General features: G+C 37.7%; 1 protein-coding gene across 33 annotated transcripts in view; it reads right to left on the bottom strand.

Annotated features, from left to right (window-relative positions):
• Window positions 1–16,417, bottom strand: part of PACRGL (parkin coregulated like) — a 55,373-nt gene extending 38,956 nt beyond the window's left edge. For 13 of the 33 annotated variants that reach the window (XR_008651688.1, XR_010116203.1, XR_008651687.2 and 10 more), the window contains exons 1-8: window positions 13,753–13,929; window positions 12,494–12,619; window positions 9,855–9,922; window positions 9,575–9,729; window positions 5,935–6,002; window positions 4,027–4,117; window positions 877–1,011; window positions 256–363 (exon numbers count right to left, since the gene is read on the bottom strand). Coding sequence is in view for 9 of the 33 variants with exons in the window: in XM_063619443.1 (XP_063475513.1) it covers window positions 256–363; window positions 877–1,011; window positions 4,027–4,117; window positions 5,935–6,002; window positions 9,575–9,729; window positions 9,855–9,922; window positions 12,494–12,540 (672 nt within the window). In the remaining 24 variants the exon portion in view is untranslated. Of the gene's footprint in view, window positions 1–255; window positions 364–876; window positions 1,012–4,026; window positions 4,118–5,934; window positions 6,003–9,574; window positions 9,730–9,854; window positions 9,923–11,642; window positions 11,736–12,493; window positions 12,620–13,616; window positions 13,694–13,752; window positions 13,962–15,353; window positions 15,439–16,339 lie in introns of those variants that run through there. The other 20 variants (XM_063619444.1, XM_063619450.1, XR_010116196.1 and 17 more) reach the window with 19 other exon arrangements.
• Window positions 16,418–17,345: the final 928 nt, after the last annotated feature.

The raw sequence follows: 17,345 nt of genomic DNA, 5'->3' as shown, positions 1-17,345 counted from the left end.
CCACCACGCCCGGGTGGTTTACTTTTTATTATAACCCTGAACTCTGCTCCTGTAGGTGCTTTCCATTTAAAAAACATAATAAAAATAATACTGTCCATTAGTAAAATGTTTTATGAACGATCTGTATATTTTTTGCTAAGGATGATGAGATTTTTAAGGTTTTGAGTTGAAGATTTGAAGTTGTTAAATCATGAAGAGATATGGATGGTGCATGATACATACAGTCAATCATTATCTAATCTTTGCAGTACTTACGCCTGTAAGCAGATGCTTCAGATGGTCGTTTAGAGAAGGACCAACAATGACACTTAGCTGAACTAGAGCATTCAATCCTCTTTCAAACACTTCATCATCCGAATGGACCTGTAAGGTTGGTTAGTTGGGGGGTGTATGGGCATCAGGGAAGAGAGGAGAAAAGGAAAGAAAAGATAGGTTAGAAAAAAGGGAAAGCAAGTAGAGAAAAGGGTAAGACTGATTAAACATTTAAAATCAGAAGATAGTCAACAAAACCTAGAATTTTAAAAATAACCTTCAACACAGGACATCTGAAGCAAAAAACAAATTTTCCATCTGACTGAAGCATTAACTAAAATATATGTAGCATACAGAAAGACTGATTTGAGGTTCATTACTTCCTCTAATTACTTAAAATGTCCCTTTTTACCTTTAGTACATCCTCTAAAGATGTCTTCAAGTATGTAGTCATCTGGCCCTGAGTTAACAGTTGCCTAATTCTGCAAATATGTCAGAATCACAGATAAAGGACTAGTTTGCATATAATTTGGAGGAAAAAAGGCATACAATATTCTAAATATATTACAGCTTTCTTTTCTATCATGTTTTCAAATATAAAGTACAATGAAATAAATGACATACCAGAGCTGCCTTTAGCACAGGAATCAGTCTAGGTAGCAAAGGAATAGCTTTTTCAGGAGCACCTTTGACCGAAAGTAATTCTCTAAAACCCTCCTTTGACACAAAAGTGTATGGATGCTTAGTCTCTCTCAGACCCTGCCAAAGACCAAGAGGAAACATGATTTATTACCCATTTCATTATGCTAATAACAGAAAAATTGAGTCTTTACTTGCTTAAACGAAAATCAAAAATTTCATTATTGTTTTCCTAATCATGATTATAATTTCAGCAGTTACAATTTCAATTACACTGAGAAACTGTGGGACAAAGGGTCCCTTGGTATCCCAAGGGAGACTGGTTCCAGGGCCCCCCTCCAATGGATACCAAAACCTATGGATACTAAAGTTCTTCATATAAAAGAGCATAGTATGTGCACATACTCCCATATACTTTAAATAATCTCTAGATTACTTATAATGCCTATTACAATGGAAATGCTTCATCAATAATTTTTATATTGTATTATTTGTATTTTTGCATTGTATTTTTTTTAATAGTTTTGATCTGCAGCTGGTTAAAACCCTAGATGTGGAACCCATGGATGGGAAAGGCCAACTGTACATGAGACAGGAGTAATCTCTACCCACAGAAGGAAAGGGAGAAGAAAAAGAAAAAAATAAGAAAAACGAAAAGAAATGGAAAACAGGGGAGGCAAGAAAAAATATAAGAAAGAGAAAATAGGAAGGAAGGAAAAAGCAGGAAATGGAAGGAGGAAAAGGAAAGATAAATGAAAATACAGACAAAAAGAAGGGAAACTCACTACAATAATAAAAAGATTTTGTTATGTACACTCACTCTCTGAAAGCAGAGCAAATTAGTCTATGTTTATAACCATTCCTTTATGAATGCATGGCTATAAGACCCCCTACATTTAGTGATTTTATGACTTAAGTTTCTAAAATAAATTTCCTTCATATTTAAGTATTTTATATTAATGTATTTAGAAAGCAAGTATCATACTATATGCATTTTAAAGGCATGTTAAGATTTTAAATGTCATTTGTAACACTGAAATGCAGTATGAAAATATTTTTAAAAACTGTAGATCATATCTCACTATGCCTTTCACTCTGAATGCATTAGAAACAATTAGCTAGTACTCTTTTATGATTTAACCAATCACAGCGAGTCAAGATAAAAGGGCCATCTGACTTTTTTCAAAATGATAAAGCAAAACAAAATCAACAGTAAACTCCTTCAGTTTGACTAATTATCTATGAAGAAATATAAGCTGCAAAATCATGCTTAGAAAAACCAATTTTCAAATAATTTGTCCTTCGGACCTAAATATCTGCTTCCAAATAGTAATCAAACATTTCCTTTCCTTGAAGTTGTCATGCTTTTGAAAACCATCCTGCCAAGCACATGGGCGTCATTTTGGATCAAATAGCAGTGTCCTGTATCCTGTTCCTTTTGGAGATAAAAACTCTCAGATTAAAAGCTGAAGTGGATTTCAGCAGTGGTTCTTCTGTGAGTACTTATCTGTTAGTAAATGAGGCCAGGAGAAAGATAAAAATCTACTCAACACAGAAAGAAAAGCATGGACATTTGGACAATAGGTATATAAACAGCTGACTTTAAGCAGAAGTTAGAGTCCCTTTAAGGATATCCCAAATTAAAGCACTCCCTGTACAATACGATTAGCTACACTACACTTTCAAAGCTATCACCAGTTTTGATTAGTCTAAAAAAAAAAAAAAAAAACATGGTTTGCTACCTGGCATAAAAGGCTTAAGGTTTAAAAAATATGGAAACGTAACTAATTTGGTGTGTGTGTGTGTGTGTGTGTGAGATAGCATCTCACTTTACTGTGCCTGGCTAATGTGATTTATTTTTTTCTTTTCTGTAGAGACAGGGTCTCCCTATGTAGGTCAAGCTGGTCTCAAACTCCTGGGCTCAAGTGATCCTCCTGCCTTGGCCTCCTAAAGTGCTGGGATTACAAACACGAGCCACAGCACCCAGCCTAACCTTTAATGCCAACCTCGAAACTGAATTTCAAAACAGGCTACCTATAAAAATACACTGCTTGTAATACTCAGCAATAAATTAAGAAAAACAAAAACTTATAGTCTTTGCTAGTAACTGGTTAGTTTACTCTTAAGAGAGTAAACATATTTGGAGAATTAAACGAGGAACTAGAGATTTTGATGTTTCATTTTAATTAAGGAATCTCAACTGGCAAAATTACATTTTTCTGTTCTGCTCCCACTTGGTCCTCCCCACTGGTTTTACAGGAAAGGCAAATGATATTAACCTAAAAAAGCACTGCCAGGTTTAGACAGTAAGTTACACAGTAGTAACTAATCTAAGCAAAACTATCAGTGAAAGAACTCAGGTGTTTTATTACTAATATCACCCAAACTCTAATCATTTGTTTCTTACTAATGACAACAAAATGATCCTTAACTTTTAAAAAGTCAAGTAATTAAAAGTTTAAATACAAGACAACTGGTTAATTCATTTCTCTACTTTTGATTCTAACTCTAGGAATAAAATTCATAGAAGACAGCAATGATTCACTTGAAGCTAAGACTCCACCAACATTTTTCCTGACACAAATATTAAATTATATAAATGAAGCTATCAAAAGTTTTTTTTTTAAATAGTCTATAAAACCACCTCCATGATATTGTACTGGAAATGTACAAGCATAGAGCTGGAGTGTTCTCCAAAAGAACAATTAGGTAGGTAGTATCAATTCCCTAAGAAACACATCAAGCCAACACGATTGGTTGTACATAGAACCACTTACCACTATCTGACAGTTTTCAGTTTAATCCCTGATGCTTTCCCGATTTCACTAGTACCAAAAAATCTCTCTCCTCATTATGAGTCCACATTTTTTTTTAAATAAGTACAAATATTTCATCTAGTTATCTACAAATCCCTATGCAGACTAATTCCATGTTTATAAAGCTGATTAATCAATTTCAAATAACTATATAAGAATCATAATTCATTCCTAAGGGTGTGTGGTGTTTCAATGCCTATTGTGTGCTTCGCTTTTCAAAGGCATAGAATGAAATTTACTGACGAGCTACAAAGTAGCATTTAATGCAATTTTTAATGTTTATTTTCTGATAAATATTCAAAAGAGATGGCATACTTACCTCAGCTAAAGTAATAAGAAGTGGATCAAATGAAAGACTTTCAGGAGGACATTCCCACTGTAATCTGTGTTTTACTGAACCATGTACCAATCTAAAATATAAAAGTCAGTGAATGCAAGAGAAAAATATAATTCTATATTAAGCAGGGATCATCTAACATACAGTATAACCGTATCAGATTTATTTTGTAACATGTAGGAATACCATAACTTTATAAGATAGTACAAGGACATTTTACAAAGCAATGTCAATAATCCTACAAATTCCTAGTCTTACAGCAAAAGTGACCCACACGTGTTAAGGTTACAGTTTTGGTGCTTAAGCATGTTGCTGTCTGTGAATCTTAACACAGATGTTCCAGGTGATATCTTTCAGTGATATGACACAATAGGTAATCTACAGAAATGAAAAAAATGCAAACAAAATGTAGTAATTATTAAAAATGTTTTACAAGGAACATTGTTTTTCAGATATAGATCATGTAACCCTAACACTAATAATCTGAAGGCTAAACCAAGTTTCATCTCTGCTAAAGAGAAGAAAACCGAGGCCAGGAAGGTAAAATGGCCCATTCAGGGTTACAAAGTGGTGGCCCCTGAATTAGGATTTCTGCTTCTTTTAACTGCTTTTTTTTTTGAGACGGAGTTTCACTCTTGTTGCCCAGGCTCAAGTGTAATGGCGCGATCTTGGCTCACCGCAACCTCCGCCTCCCAGGTTCAAGCAATTCTCCTGCCTAAGCCTCCTGAGTAGCTGGGATTACAGGCATGCACCACCACACCCGGCTAATTTTTTTTTTTTTTTTTTTTTTAAAGTAGAGATGGGGTTCCTCCATGTTGGTCAGGCTGGTCTCGAACTCCTGACCTCAGATGATCCACCCACCTTGGCCTCCCAAAGTGCTGGGATTACAGCCTTTACTGAGGAATAACTAACATGCAATAAACTGTATATATTTACAGTATACAATTTGGTATGTTTTTATGTACGAATACACTCAAGGAACTATCATCACAATCATGACAGTGAACTTAATCCACCAACCTAAATGCTTCTTTGAACTCCTTTGTAATGTTCTCGACTTCTTGACTCCTTTGGGCTTATTTGCATAAGAGTAAGACGTCTCTGTAGTATTGTTTTTACATTTTTGCAACAATAAGTTTTTGAGAGGTGGGGAGTAGAGAATTAAGAACCTTTAAACAGGGCTTCAATTCAGAATCTAAATATGAAATAACAATAAACTGAAGAGTATTTCTTGAGCTTATTTTTCACTCCAAATCTGAAAATACCATTAAAAACTAGATTTCTTGAATTTTGGAACAAAAATAAATAAATGTGATTCTTTCCATAATCAAAATAAAATTTTCTATCATCTAGAATAGACTATAACTGGATGTACTCTGAAGAAATAAATGATTTATAGAAATAAATTGTAAAATGATATATTATCCATAGTCTGTATTTTTTTTTAAAAGTTCTGACATCTGTCTAGAAAGGTGGCAAGAATTATATCCAAAACGAAGCAAAAACAGCCATATGTAATTATTATGAAATACAAACAATTTCATTAAATTGACAACTTTCATTTTACCAACAAGACAGGATTTTTTAATTTGCAATTTGCCCAAGCCTGCGAATGCTTAAATTGATTATTTTAGAAAAACGGTTCAAGTAAATGTCTTAAACTAATTCATGGTTTATCATAGATCCCAATAACTGTATTTTGGAATTAAAATGGTTTTCTTCAACAACATCCAGGGATCTATACAAGTCCAAAAGAAAGTGTGAATAAAGTCATCTTTATTTCAACCACACTAGTAAATAAAACTTATAATACATTTAAACTAAATATTGTATTGATTTTACTCAATGATTTTGAATAATTTGGTCAGTTATAAATCGTATTGATTTTACCTGCAAGGAATACCTCCTTTAGAGTAAATAGCTGCAAATGCAGAAGGCGCTCGTGACTGTTCACCAAACTAAAATAAAAAATGAAAATATTACTATCACCGATACTTCTGAGGTCAGAAGCACACAGCCATTTTGCTTTTCAAACCACCAAGCTGGTATCGAAGCGCACCATTTCTACTCAGCAACACAATTGAGAAAAATTGTCAATCCTCTCACTACTAGAATACCACAACCACACTTGGTACATCTCTTTTTTCCCCTAACGATTCAGAATGCTTGAACGCGGCTGAAACCACATATGCAGTGATAGTTCTTTCTACCTTCTTCCCCACTGTGACCTTTCAAGGTGAGAACTCTATGGAGAAGGGGTGTTAAGTACAGGAAAAGTATATTTGTTTTTTGCCACCTGCACATCTCCTACTTTGTCCTTCAGCCAAATACAGATGGCGTAGGTAGTCACATTTCTCCAAACTGGCCTTAGGCTTCTATAAAAAGCAAAGGATTGCACTGGGCAGGATGGAGAGAAATGAAGATGGGGAAGATTCTCACAAATACATGCTTGGATGTATTTTCTTAGATATATAACTTCATAACCTTTCAGTTTTGCTATATATGAATAGTTTGATTTTATATCTACTCTCAAAGATGATTTAAGGGATGGTCAATCGCAACAGTTAATCACAGCATAAATAATTTCAATATAATTGATGAGACTTCAAGAGGATTTAGGAACAAAAAGTAAATATTTTATCACATGGTACTTTTAATATATAATCAAATGAAAAATAGTTGTCTAAATCACAAAATATAAATTGACCTGTTTTAAAGATATAACTAGATAATTTTTTTTCAGTCACACACAGTGGTAGCTTTAAAATGCGCTTAAAAAGTTTAGAATCAGCTTTTTTTTCCTCTGGAAAAGCATGAGTTTTGAGTAAAAGCACATAGGAGAAAATTCATTCAAATTAAATTATAATAAAAGATTCATATCTGGCCAGGCACGGTGGCTCAAGCCTGTAATCACAGCACTTTGGGAGGCTGAGGTGTGTGGATCACGAGGTCAGGAGATGGAGACCATCCTGGCGAACATAGTGAAACCCCATCTCTACTAAAAATACAAAAAATTAGCCAGGATGGTGACGGGTGCCTGTAGTCCCAGCTACTCAGGAGGCTGAGGCAGGAGAATGGCTTGAACCCAGGAGGCGGAGTTTGCAGTGAACCAAGGTTGTGCCACTGCACTCCAGCCTGGCGACAGAGCGAGATTCCGTCTCAAAAAAAAAAAAAAAGAAAACAGAAAAAGAGATTCATTTCCAAAATTCAATCCATGTTATGTGTAACAATTCACCACAAGAGGAATGTTTCACTCATCTAGTTATAATTTCTGCTACGAAAGAAATACAAGTTTTAAAAATTATCTTCAAGTAACAAGCATATCAGATAAAATTAGCCGGGCGTGGTGGCAGGCGCCTGTAGTCCCAGCTACTCGGAGAGGCTGAGGCAGGAGAATGGCGTGAACCCGGGAGGCGGAGCTTGCAGTGAGCCGAGATTGCGCCACTGCACTCCAGCCTGGGCGACAGAGCGAGACTCCGTCTCAAAAAACAAAAAAAAAAAACAAAAAAAAAAAGAAAGTTGTTTGAAAAAGTGCTACACATATTGGAGAAAAAATTAAGACAAATTAGTACTATACTATCAACATATTTTACTTCTACCATCTACAAGCAAATGATCTTTCTTTTTGGCCCTTACAGGTCATGAAAATAATCCCTAAATTTTCTTTCTTTTTCTTTTATTTTTTTTTTTTTTAATTATTATACTTTAGGTTTTAGGGTACATGTGCACAATGTGCAGGTTTGTTACATATGTATCCATGTGCCATGTTGTTTTGCTGCACCCATTAACTTGTCATTTAGCATTAGGTATATCTCCTAATGCTGTCCCTCCCCTCTCCCCCTACCCCACAACAGTCCCCGGAGTGTGATGTTCCCCTTCCTGTGTCCATGAGTTCTCATTGTTCAATTCCCACCTATGAGTGAGAACATGCGGTGTTTGGTTTTTTGTCCTTGCGATAGTTTACTGAGAATGATGTTTTCCAGTTTCATCCATGTCCCTACAAAGGACATGAACTCATCATTTTTTATGGCTGCATAGTAAATTTTCAATATACCCACAGAGACTAAATTTCTGATTGAAATGCTAAACAATTCCTTTCTTTGCCTTTCAATTTTATTCTAGAGATAATCATGGTTCCATCTTCCATGTCCCACAAAAATCAGAATTTTTTTTATGAATGGATTACTTTTATCGATTTTAACCAAATTTTACCAAGTCTAAAGTGAAAAATGTTATCCCATTCAATTTTTAACAATTTCAGACCATATTTCAACTCTGCATTAATGTTATATACCATACTACACTGAATTAGCATTTCAAAAAATTTAACTCAAATATTTAAAATATTAATGTGCATAAATCACAAGAGTGAATTCACAAAAAATGAACACACCTGTTTATCAACACTGAGTTGAAAAATCTGAAAGTTTCCAGCACACTAGATGCCTCCACTGCCTCTCCCAAATCCCTACCCACCTTTCGCCCTAAAGGTGAACATTATTCTGACTTCCAACTCATTTGTTTTATATTGGTAGCCTTTACACATGCTTTTCTAGGGTCAAATTATTTAACTATTTCCCAAAAATTTCCTCGATTTTTACTAAAACTTAGGACTAAGGTCACTAAATATTATTAATTCAAAAAGTACTTCTTTAAAGAGAGGAAGAAAATTGAAGCGTCACCATAAACTCCCTCAACTAAACATAAGCAAAGGAAGTGAGAGCAGCAAGATTATTAGGGCTTTCTTCAGGTATTCACTTTCCTTGACACTGTAGATTACAGACAGAAGCACAGGAACATGGCCGCTCAAACTATTTGTCACTTTGCTTTTATCCAGTCGGACACTCCTTCTGTCTTGGAGAGCTCACTATACCCTTGCCTCCTTAAGTAACTGCCATACCCTACCTACCACCACAGTCAGTCAGGAGCTTCGGCCACTCTCACAATCCCCTTCAAAGGCTGAAATCACTAACATCTCACCCTACCAAAGTTGGGCATAGGGCAAATAACACCTGGTGTTGTTGCACAGGTGTGTTCACTTCTGAATATTTTTACTGCATAAATCCCATGTTTATTAAATCTCATTAAATTGTTAGGAGAGGGCAAAGGCGGTAAGTACTACAACGAGGATTTCTGGTGGAGCTAATTTACAGAATACAGAGGAACAGTCAGAGACCTTTATGCAACTATGGAAGCACGAAAAGCATTCTGTGGCAACTGAATACAAGTTTATTCATTGATATGGGGAAGTAAAACAACACTGCAAATAAAATCTAAAGCTAAAGTGCAATTTTCTATGCACTACAATGCGATATCCCAAACAGGTTAACTTCTATGTCTCCTTACCCCATACTCACTCCCACACGTGACTGATTATCTCAGTTCTTCATCATAATAACCACATGCCCTTCTCTCATTATTAGCTCAAAACTAACAAAGGGACAAAACTCCAGACAGCATCCAGAATTGTTCAATATTGTGCAAAATGCCTTTAAAAAATCTACTGAGTTAGGAATGGTTTTGGACCTACCGGATTAATCGTTTTAGGGTTCAGCTTATCACTTGGTCGAGGATGAAGTTTTCTTGCAGACTCTGGAGAACGGGTTGACAATGAGGATTTGCTTCCCTGAACTGCATTCCTGTGTTTTATCTGTGTGCTTGATGATGTCCTTTGATCGGAGTTACCTGGACAAAACAGAAGATCAATAAAAACCAGGTACAAGCAGTAAAGTTCACCCTGCATCCATCTGTAGCACACAAAGTGCCATTAACAAACTTGACCTCTTCACTTAAAAACCAAAGCTCTGTACCTGTTGCTCTGTTTTTCAACTGTGTACCTCCAGAGCCCTCTGATTTCTGCATTGCTTCCCTTTCACTCCTGCAGTTTAAAAAAAAAAAACAAAAAAAGTTGATTTCAAAATTTGTTTGGAGGGGCATTCGTTATCAATACAAAGACCAAACCAGAACACAGTATACAATACAGTAAAAGACACACAAAAAAGTTGATATGGAGCAAAATACTGGAAAAGACTAATGAGAAAACATGAAATTATGTCAACTTCAATAGTATCAATAACAGCAAAATAATCATCTCCAAGAAATGATGTATAAAAGTCAACTTTGTTTCCATTCAAATTGTCAAAATAAACTGTTAGAAACTCACTTCCAATCCTCTGACCACATTAGAATGCACAGACTAATTTCTGAAAGGAGTGGTTGGTACATCCCCTATCATCATCTTCTCTATCTTCTCTGGCCTCTGTATTTCCAAAGCTCCAAATGCTAACATGTGCACATCAAGCTCTACTTTTCCAGTGACATAATGAACTCTCCTACCCAATGTATCACAAGCTCCTTAAACTGAATGTAACTAAAACTGAGGTTGTCACACTGAAGTTATGAACCCCTTGTTAACCCAGGGTACCACCAGTTTTCTGGTCCTCAGACTGAAACACTTAGAATCACCATTGTCTCTCCTTTTCCTTCATTTCCTGCACTCAGTGCTACAGGTGATGAGAAAGAAAGAGCTTTGGGCTCAAATATGGGTCTGCATCTCAGTTCTACCAATTATGAAATTTATGAATTTAGGCAGATTATTTAACCTCCCTAAACCTCGACTTCCTGACCTGTTTAAAGAGGGAAATAAAAGCCTATCAAGGTGTTCTGGAGGAGCAAATGAAATTCTCTTTCAAGTTACTCACCCAGGGAATATTGGTTCACTTTTCCCTTACACAGTTCCTTTCTTTCTGCTAATGGAGGACTCTAGTTCATACCCCAAGGTTTCCAGCTAATCCAATCAATTTCTACAATTGTATCTCTAGCAAGGAATACACACACACACACACACACACACAGAGACACACACTCATATACCCAAGTGCCTACTGGTATTTTTAGGCCAAGCTTCATTCCCAACTTCCATGAAGCCTTTCCTGATCTTGGTTTCTCAAATGTGTACTTCTATGGCATTCTGATTTCTATCCTGTGTCCTTATTTCTACTTGATTACTCTTTCCTCACTTCCATGACAATCTAGTTATTCTATTAGCACACATCTCACTTTAATGCCTTTAATAATGACTGCCTCTCAAGTATAGTGTAAGATCTTCCCTTAGGACAACACAGGTAAAGTCCTCTTCCACCTCCAAATGACAGCTTTTCAAATATTTGATGGCATTAACTCTTAACTCCTTCATTTTCCCTTCTTCAGGATAAACACTGATACTTTTTAAAATGATTCCTCTCATGAAATGCTTTTAATCCACTTAACAAGTTAGAAATCCTCAAAAGGACAAAGCTCCATGTTATAAAATTTAGCCAGATATCTCAAACATGATGTACCAGCTTAAAGTCTGATACTATGTAAAGATAAACTAAATGTAAGCTTGCTTCTGCACACTGAATAATTTCAATTTCCTTGATTTAATACATTGATCTCATTTATCTCATCCCACTACCAGCAGATGACTTACTTTCCAGTATCACACTTCACCTCCATTCCCAGGGCATTTTCTAGTACTACGGTAATTAAAATCTCATTAAAGTTGTCAGATAATATTCTAAAATAAGCTGAGAGAAGCTTTAAATATGTTAACCTACTATTGTACTTCTGTGATCATTCAACAAGTATTTAATATTGTGCCTGACTTCTGTTTTGAGAAGCTCCTGGAGGGGGAACAATACAAGTTTCTACTGAAAAAAAAAAAATGCATCAGTTTCCTCAACTCTATAATTGGGCATAATTACAGGAACTACTTTAAGTGTTGATGAAGACTAGTAAGAATATATGTAAAACAACATTTCTATAATGGAAGGCATACAGTAAGGGCCACATGAGTCTTAGCTATTATTATAATTTTCTTTACAATGGTACAAAGTGTTCTTTAGTATTACTAACAGTGAGACCACATGTTTTCTCCTTTTTAAAAAATTTGGTTTAACATCTTGGGCTACATCAATTTGAAGACCAGCTGAAGTCCAATTTCTCTTGATCATCAATTGTTAACAGCTGCAACAGATAAAAGCGATGCACAGCAAAGACGCGTACCCACAAACGTAACAAGGGCATAGGCAGCCATATCAAATTATGATGCACATTTTTCAATACTACCTACTAATTCAGTGGAAGTTTTGGATGGAATTTTATAGCTAAATTTCTATCTTCCTTCACGTCAAAAAGTTGTTCTGTAACAAACTAATGGGAAGGTGTTGCATTATATTTTGAATGAGTTCAAAAAGTCACCAAAACTCATTTGAAAAAGTTTTAAACATGGTAGAAAATTGAGCTTCTACAGTTTATGAGTATACAGGACAACTTTTATGTACAATATATAATTTTCAGCATTACACATACAGTAATGAAAACACGTCTACATCCCCTTTCAAAATCCTATATGAGAGAATTTCTTTCCAAAACAAATACTTTTTCACTTAAAATTTTTCTCCTTTACCTTAAGGACAAATTACAGTTGGCTCTCCGTATATGCGGGTTCCACATCTATAGATTGACCCAACCACGGATACGGAGAGCAGACTGGGGGACTTCAGCATGGGTGGATTTGGGTATCTGAAAGAGACTGGGGGAAAGGAGGGAGTCCTGGAGCCAGTTCTCCACGGACACCAAGGGACGACGGGAAATGTAGTCAATTTTTTAAAATAATATCCACCTGGGAGCATGCCACTGACAAGCCTGGAGCATGAGTTGTTTGTGAAAGAAAGCTTAAAAAATCTTATCCTTGGTAACCCTTTCAAGTGGTTTTTCATTAAATAACATGTGGAGGATGGTGTAAAGGGGCAGTGATGGGGAGAAGCGAAGCAGTAAGAACTATTTTGTGTTACAAATATTATCAAGGTCACCGCTCATTCTTTTACAAAACAAGATAAACATTCTAATTATAGATATTCGAATCCATAAATCCACTTAACTTGGAACACCTAAACTATGTCACAATATCAGAAAGCAAACAAACCACCCTATGAAGCCCACACATTCCCCTTAAAGCTTCCTTGGTTGCTACAGGTCATCTACCTACAAGGGACTGTGTCAATGGTAGGAAAGTGTACTTCCTATCATTGTTTGGACAGCTCATATAGCCTATTTCTTTCCCTGTGTGTACTTTCTCCCGTACTCAGCTTTAAGACCACTGAACTAAAACAATTCTCAGTCAGCAGAGCCCTGCTTTCTAATCCAGGTCTAGAAAGTTCCAAACGTGTAAGAGCCCCACTGAAGAAACCATGTTCATTTGTAAAGCTCTGTCAAATTCTAAAAGACCCAGAGCCCAACAGTCACTTATCCCAGTCCCTTTTTTACCATAAAGTAAATTCAAAGGGCCAGTATTAGGGTCGCAGAATCTGCTTAGGGGTCTTAGAATCTATTTTCCATCTTCCCAGCCACCCCTCCTACACTCACTTCTAGATATTTAAAGACCAGCCCAGGGCCAACATGCTATCAAAGTCAGCAAAAGAGGAAGATACAGAAAAAAAAATAAAGAAAAAACAGAGATTTTTTTAAAGGGGCCGAGGGAGGAGTTTACTAGTTTCAATTAAGGTTAACGAAGGCTACTCTCGACTGACCCTCTACCCCAGGAAAGGAGGGGTACACTCCAAGCGCTCACGATCTCAAGGGTCCTTAGCAATGGGGTCCGGCGGCCCTAGCAACAGATCAGGAAGCAAGCCGGCTTGGCCGAGAGCGCGGACGGGACACCCGTACCCGCGGTTCACGGCTCCGGGGACCCGTTCCTACCGCGCGTCTCTCCCGCCGCGATCCGCACACCAGCTGCCCCCCACCGGGGGGGCTTATGCCCGGCACTCGTTTGGCCAACAACCGCCGCTACCGCCACCGAGCGCCGGCATTCGGGGAAATGAGGCTCCGCGCGGCCCGCCCCTGGTCGCGCCGCGCAACGACGTCACACGCACGCTGCGTCGTCTAAACCAATGGTAAGAGGTCGCGGAGGCGCGCCGGAAGAGGGTTGCCCAGGCAACCAGGCACCAGGCGTTCACGTGGCAGCTCACGAAATACAGGCGCTGTCTCTGGCGACAAAGGGGCACCTGGTGGAGGGTGTTTTTCGACTAAGAGGTCCGGAGAGCAGAGGGACGATGACGGGTTTCCAGCCGCCTGCACTCTAGCCTCTCTTCAGCCCATGCGCTTAACTCCTAAACGCTTTTCTCGCACACTTAATACTCATTGTTCCTCAACTATCTTACCCTCAATACTCGGAGAGCTGAAGACTGTGAATTCCTCCCCCCAAGTCTTCAGGGGTGAGAGCCGAAGCCATCTGCATGCCCAGCTGTGGGATTTTCTTGTAGTTTCCTGTTCTATCTGGCTAACTCATAAGCCTAGCTGTGGAAATTCGTTTCCTGTCGTATTTTATGAATCTCATATGCTATTGCATTCTTCACAGTAGATCCGCATTTAAACAGTGAAAAGCATGATTTTGTGCTCTACATTATTTTAATAGTAAAAATAATAGTGAAAAGCACGATTTTATGCTCCACATCATAACAAAACCGATGCTGCAGGAAAATGCATATTCCCTTGTATTGCATTCCACCAGCAACAATTTGGGTTGTCATAGTTAAGTCCAAGCCCTTTGGACCTGTCCACTGCACTCCTCTTTAGCATCCTCTACTGTTGCCAACCCAAAGCCCTAACTTTTTGCTTAGGTAACACTAAATTGGCATTGTCTGAGCACTCGAGGCTGTGTAATCCTTCTGTGCTCCTGTAGCTCTATCCTTGCTACCTACCTGACTACCACCCCAGAAGCATCTTCATTAGATTGTGAGTTTCCTCAGGATAAGGATTTTAACTTTGCCCTTTTTATTTCTCTGGCTTCGAGCATAATGCAGTGGGTATTCAACTAATGCCTTCTGAATGAATAAAATGAATGAATAAATTTTGTCTATATCTAATTTCTCTAATGTTCTGTGAACCTTGCATACAAATCTAAGTTTTAAAATTTATTATAATGTAGTTACCTATCTTTCTCACTAGACTGAAATTGTCTTTATTGCTTTTCTATCCCCAATGCCTAGCGCAATGCATGCTTAACTAACGTTTTTAAAAAGAAGAAATTTTAAAAAAAATTATATCCTGTATGTTCGGCTACTTTTACTTTATAATCTCTCCTCTCCAGCTTCCTCAAGACCTATTATATTTTCCTTACTCCTAGCATCTCCAGTGTCAGACTCAGTAGAGCTCCTAGTTCGTGACCTTTTAACCCCTCCTCCCTGGACTATAAGAATGATTTGTATTCAGTATCGCAGAGGAATGACAGGCATATATGTTCTGGAGTTAGGCTATCTAAAACTCACCTTCACCCCTTATCAGCTATGAGTCCTTGTGGACGACAACTCCTACAAGCCTCAATTTCCTCTTCATTATTGGGTTATTGTGAGACTTAAATTTAAGAGGACAATTAAATACCTGACACATAGGAAATACTCAAGAAGTATTAGCTAGTGCAATTATTCAGGTGAAAGCAAATGAAGACTAACGTGGAGGGCATCGTAAGTGGCAAAAGTCTCATGCTATGTGTTGGTGTATGAACCATGGACGATGATACGGATTTTTCAGATCTTTATAATAACCACAATTAGTATAAACTTCTCCTAATCACAATTAAAACAGCCTTTTCTAAACTTCCTGTCATCATTTTAGAAAATGAACAGAAAACATGCTCCTTGGCATTGCAACTCTATCAGGATATTATGTAATAAGTGATGGGTGCTTTCTTGAATACACTAGTTTGACAAGCCTGTGAGGCATCCAGGGGGAGCTAACTAGCATGCTGTTGAATCTGCTCATCTAGAGGGCAGGAAAGAGAACTGGGCATAGCTATGGATTTTTGAGCCGTCAGCATCTGTAGACGTAGAGTTGGGCGACAGGAATAATACCTTCTCAGGAAAGCTCACAATATGTGAGAAACAGAGCACTGATTGTGGACTTCTGTCTTGTATTCAGGTTTTAAGGTTTAATTTTCTATTTAAGAGAGAATAGGATGAGGGAAAGAAGGTGACCTATTTGCCTAGCAATATGGTAAATGATTCTGGAAAGACGGAATATGCCATATATTTTCTGTTTGCTCTCATATAGGTACACTCTTCCCTTTGTCCTGTTATTTGCTCTGGGATTCTGATCGGTATAAACCATATCAACAAGGCTCCAGTGCCATCTGGTTTCTGATTGGGTTTGGCTACTGAAGAACACTAATGGGAGATTAGAGAATTAGAGGAGAGTGAAGTCAGAGTATTCATTCTCCTGCTCCTATCCTTAGGGGGTTCCCTAAAGCTGGTCATACCGATAAGTGAAGGTCACATCTTTCTGCTATAGTCTGATTGTTTCTGTTCCTTCAAAATTCATAAGTTGAAATTCCAACTCCCAAGGTGATGGTATTTGGAGGTGGGGCTTTTGGGTGGTGATGAAGTCATAGGGTTGGAATACTCGTGAATGGAATTAGTGCCCTAATAATAGAGACCTGAGAGAGAACCCTCACTCCTTCCACTATGTGAGGACACAGTGAAACAATTTCATCTATGAACCAGAAAGTAGTCCCTTACCAGACACTGAATCTGTTGACACTTTGATGTGGACTTTCCAGCCTCCAGAACCATGAGAAATCAATTTCTGTTTTTTTTTTTTTTTGAGACGGAGTCTTGCTCTGTTGCCCAGGCTGGAGTGCAGTGGCGCAATCTCGGCTCACTGCAACTTCCGCCTCCCAGGTTCACGCCATTCTCCTGCCTCAGCCTCTCCGAGTAGCTGGGACTACAGGCGCCCGCCACCACGCCCGGCTAATTTTTTTTGTATTTTTAGTAGAGATGGGGTTTCACCGTGGTCTCGATCTCCTGACCTCGTGATCCGCCCGCCTCGGCCTCCCAAAGTGCTGGGATTACAAGCGTGAGCCACCGCGCCCGGCCCATCAATTTCTGTTTTTATAAGCCACCCAACATATGGTATTTCACTATAGCAGCCCAAATAGACTAAAAAACTTTCTAAATGGCAAACTTCAGTTCTAGGCACAAAATCTCAGAGGCTACTATCTCTAGGTTACTGTACTGTCTGTGTGGTACCCTGTACCTTTATAAATAAAATTTCTTCAAATTGTCCTATTTTTGTTACTCCATATTATATAACATTATGAATTAGGTAATAAATCTAACTGAAGTAAACTACTCAGGACGACTTTTTTCTCATTGTGCTGGTTCTCATTCACTTCTGAAAAAATTATTCATTATTTATTTGTTTACATTTAAGTCACCAAGCATTTTTAAGAAAATAGTCTTAATTCTTGTAAAGAAAATCTCTTT

Source organism: Symphalangus syndactylus, chromosome 16, assembly GCF_028878055.3.
Source record: "Symphalangus syndactylus isolate Jambi chromosome 16, NHGRI_mSymSyn1-v2.1_pri, whole genome shotgun sequence".
Lineage (NCBI taxonomy): Eukaryota > Metazoa > Chordata > Mammalia > Primates > Hylobatidae > Symphalangus > Symphalangus syndactylus.
Note: the sequence above shows the minus strand (reverse complement) of the source record. Positions and strands in the feature narration are given on the sequence as shown.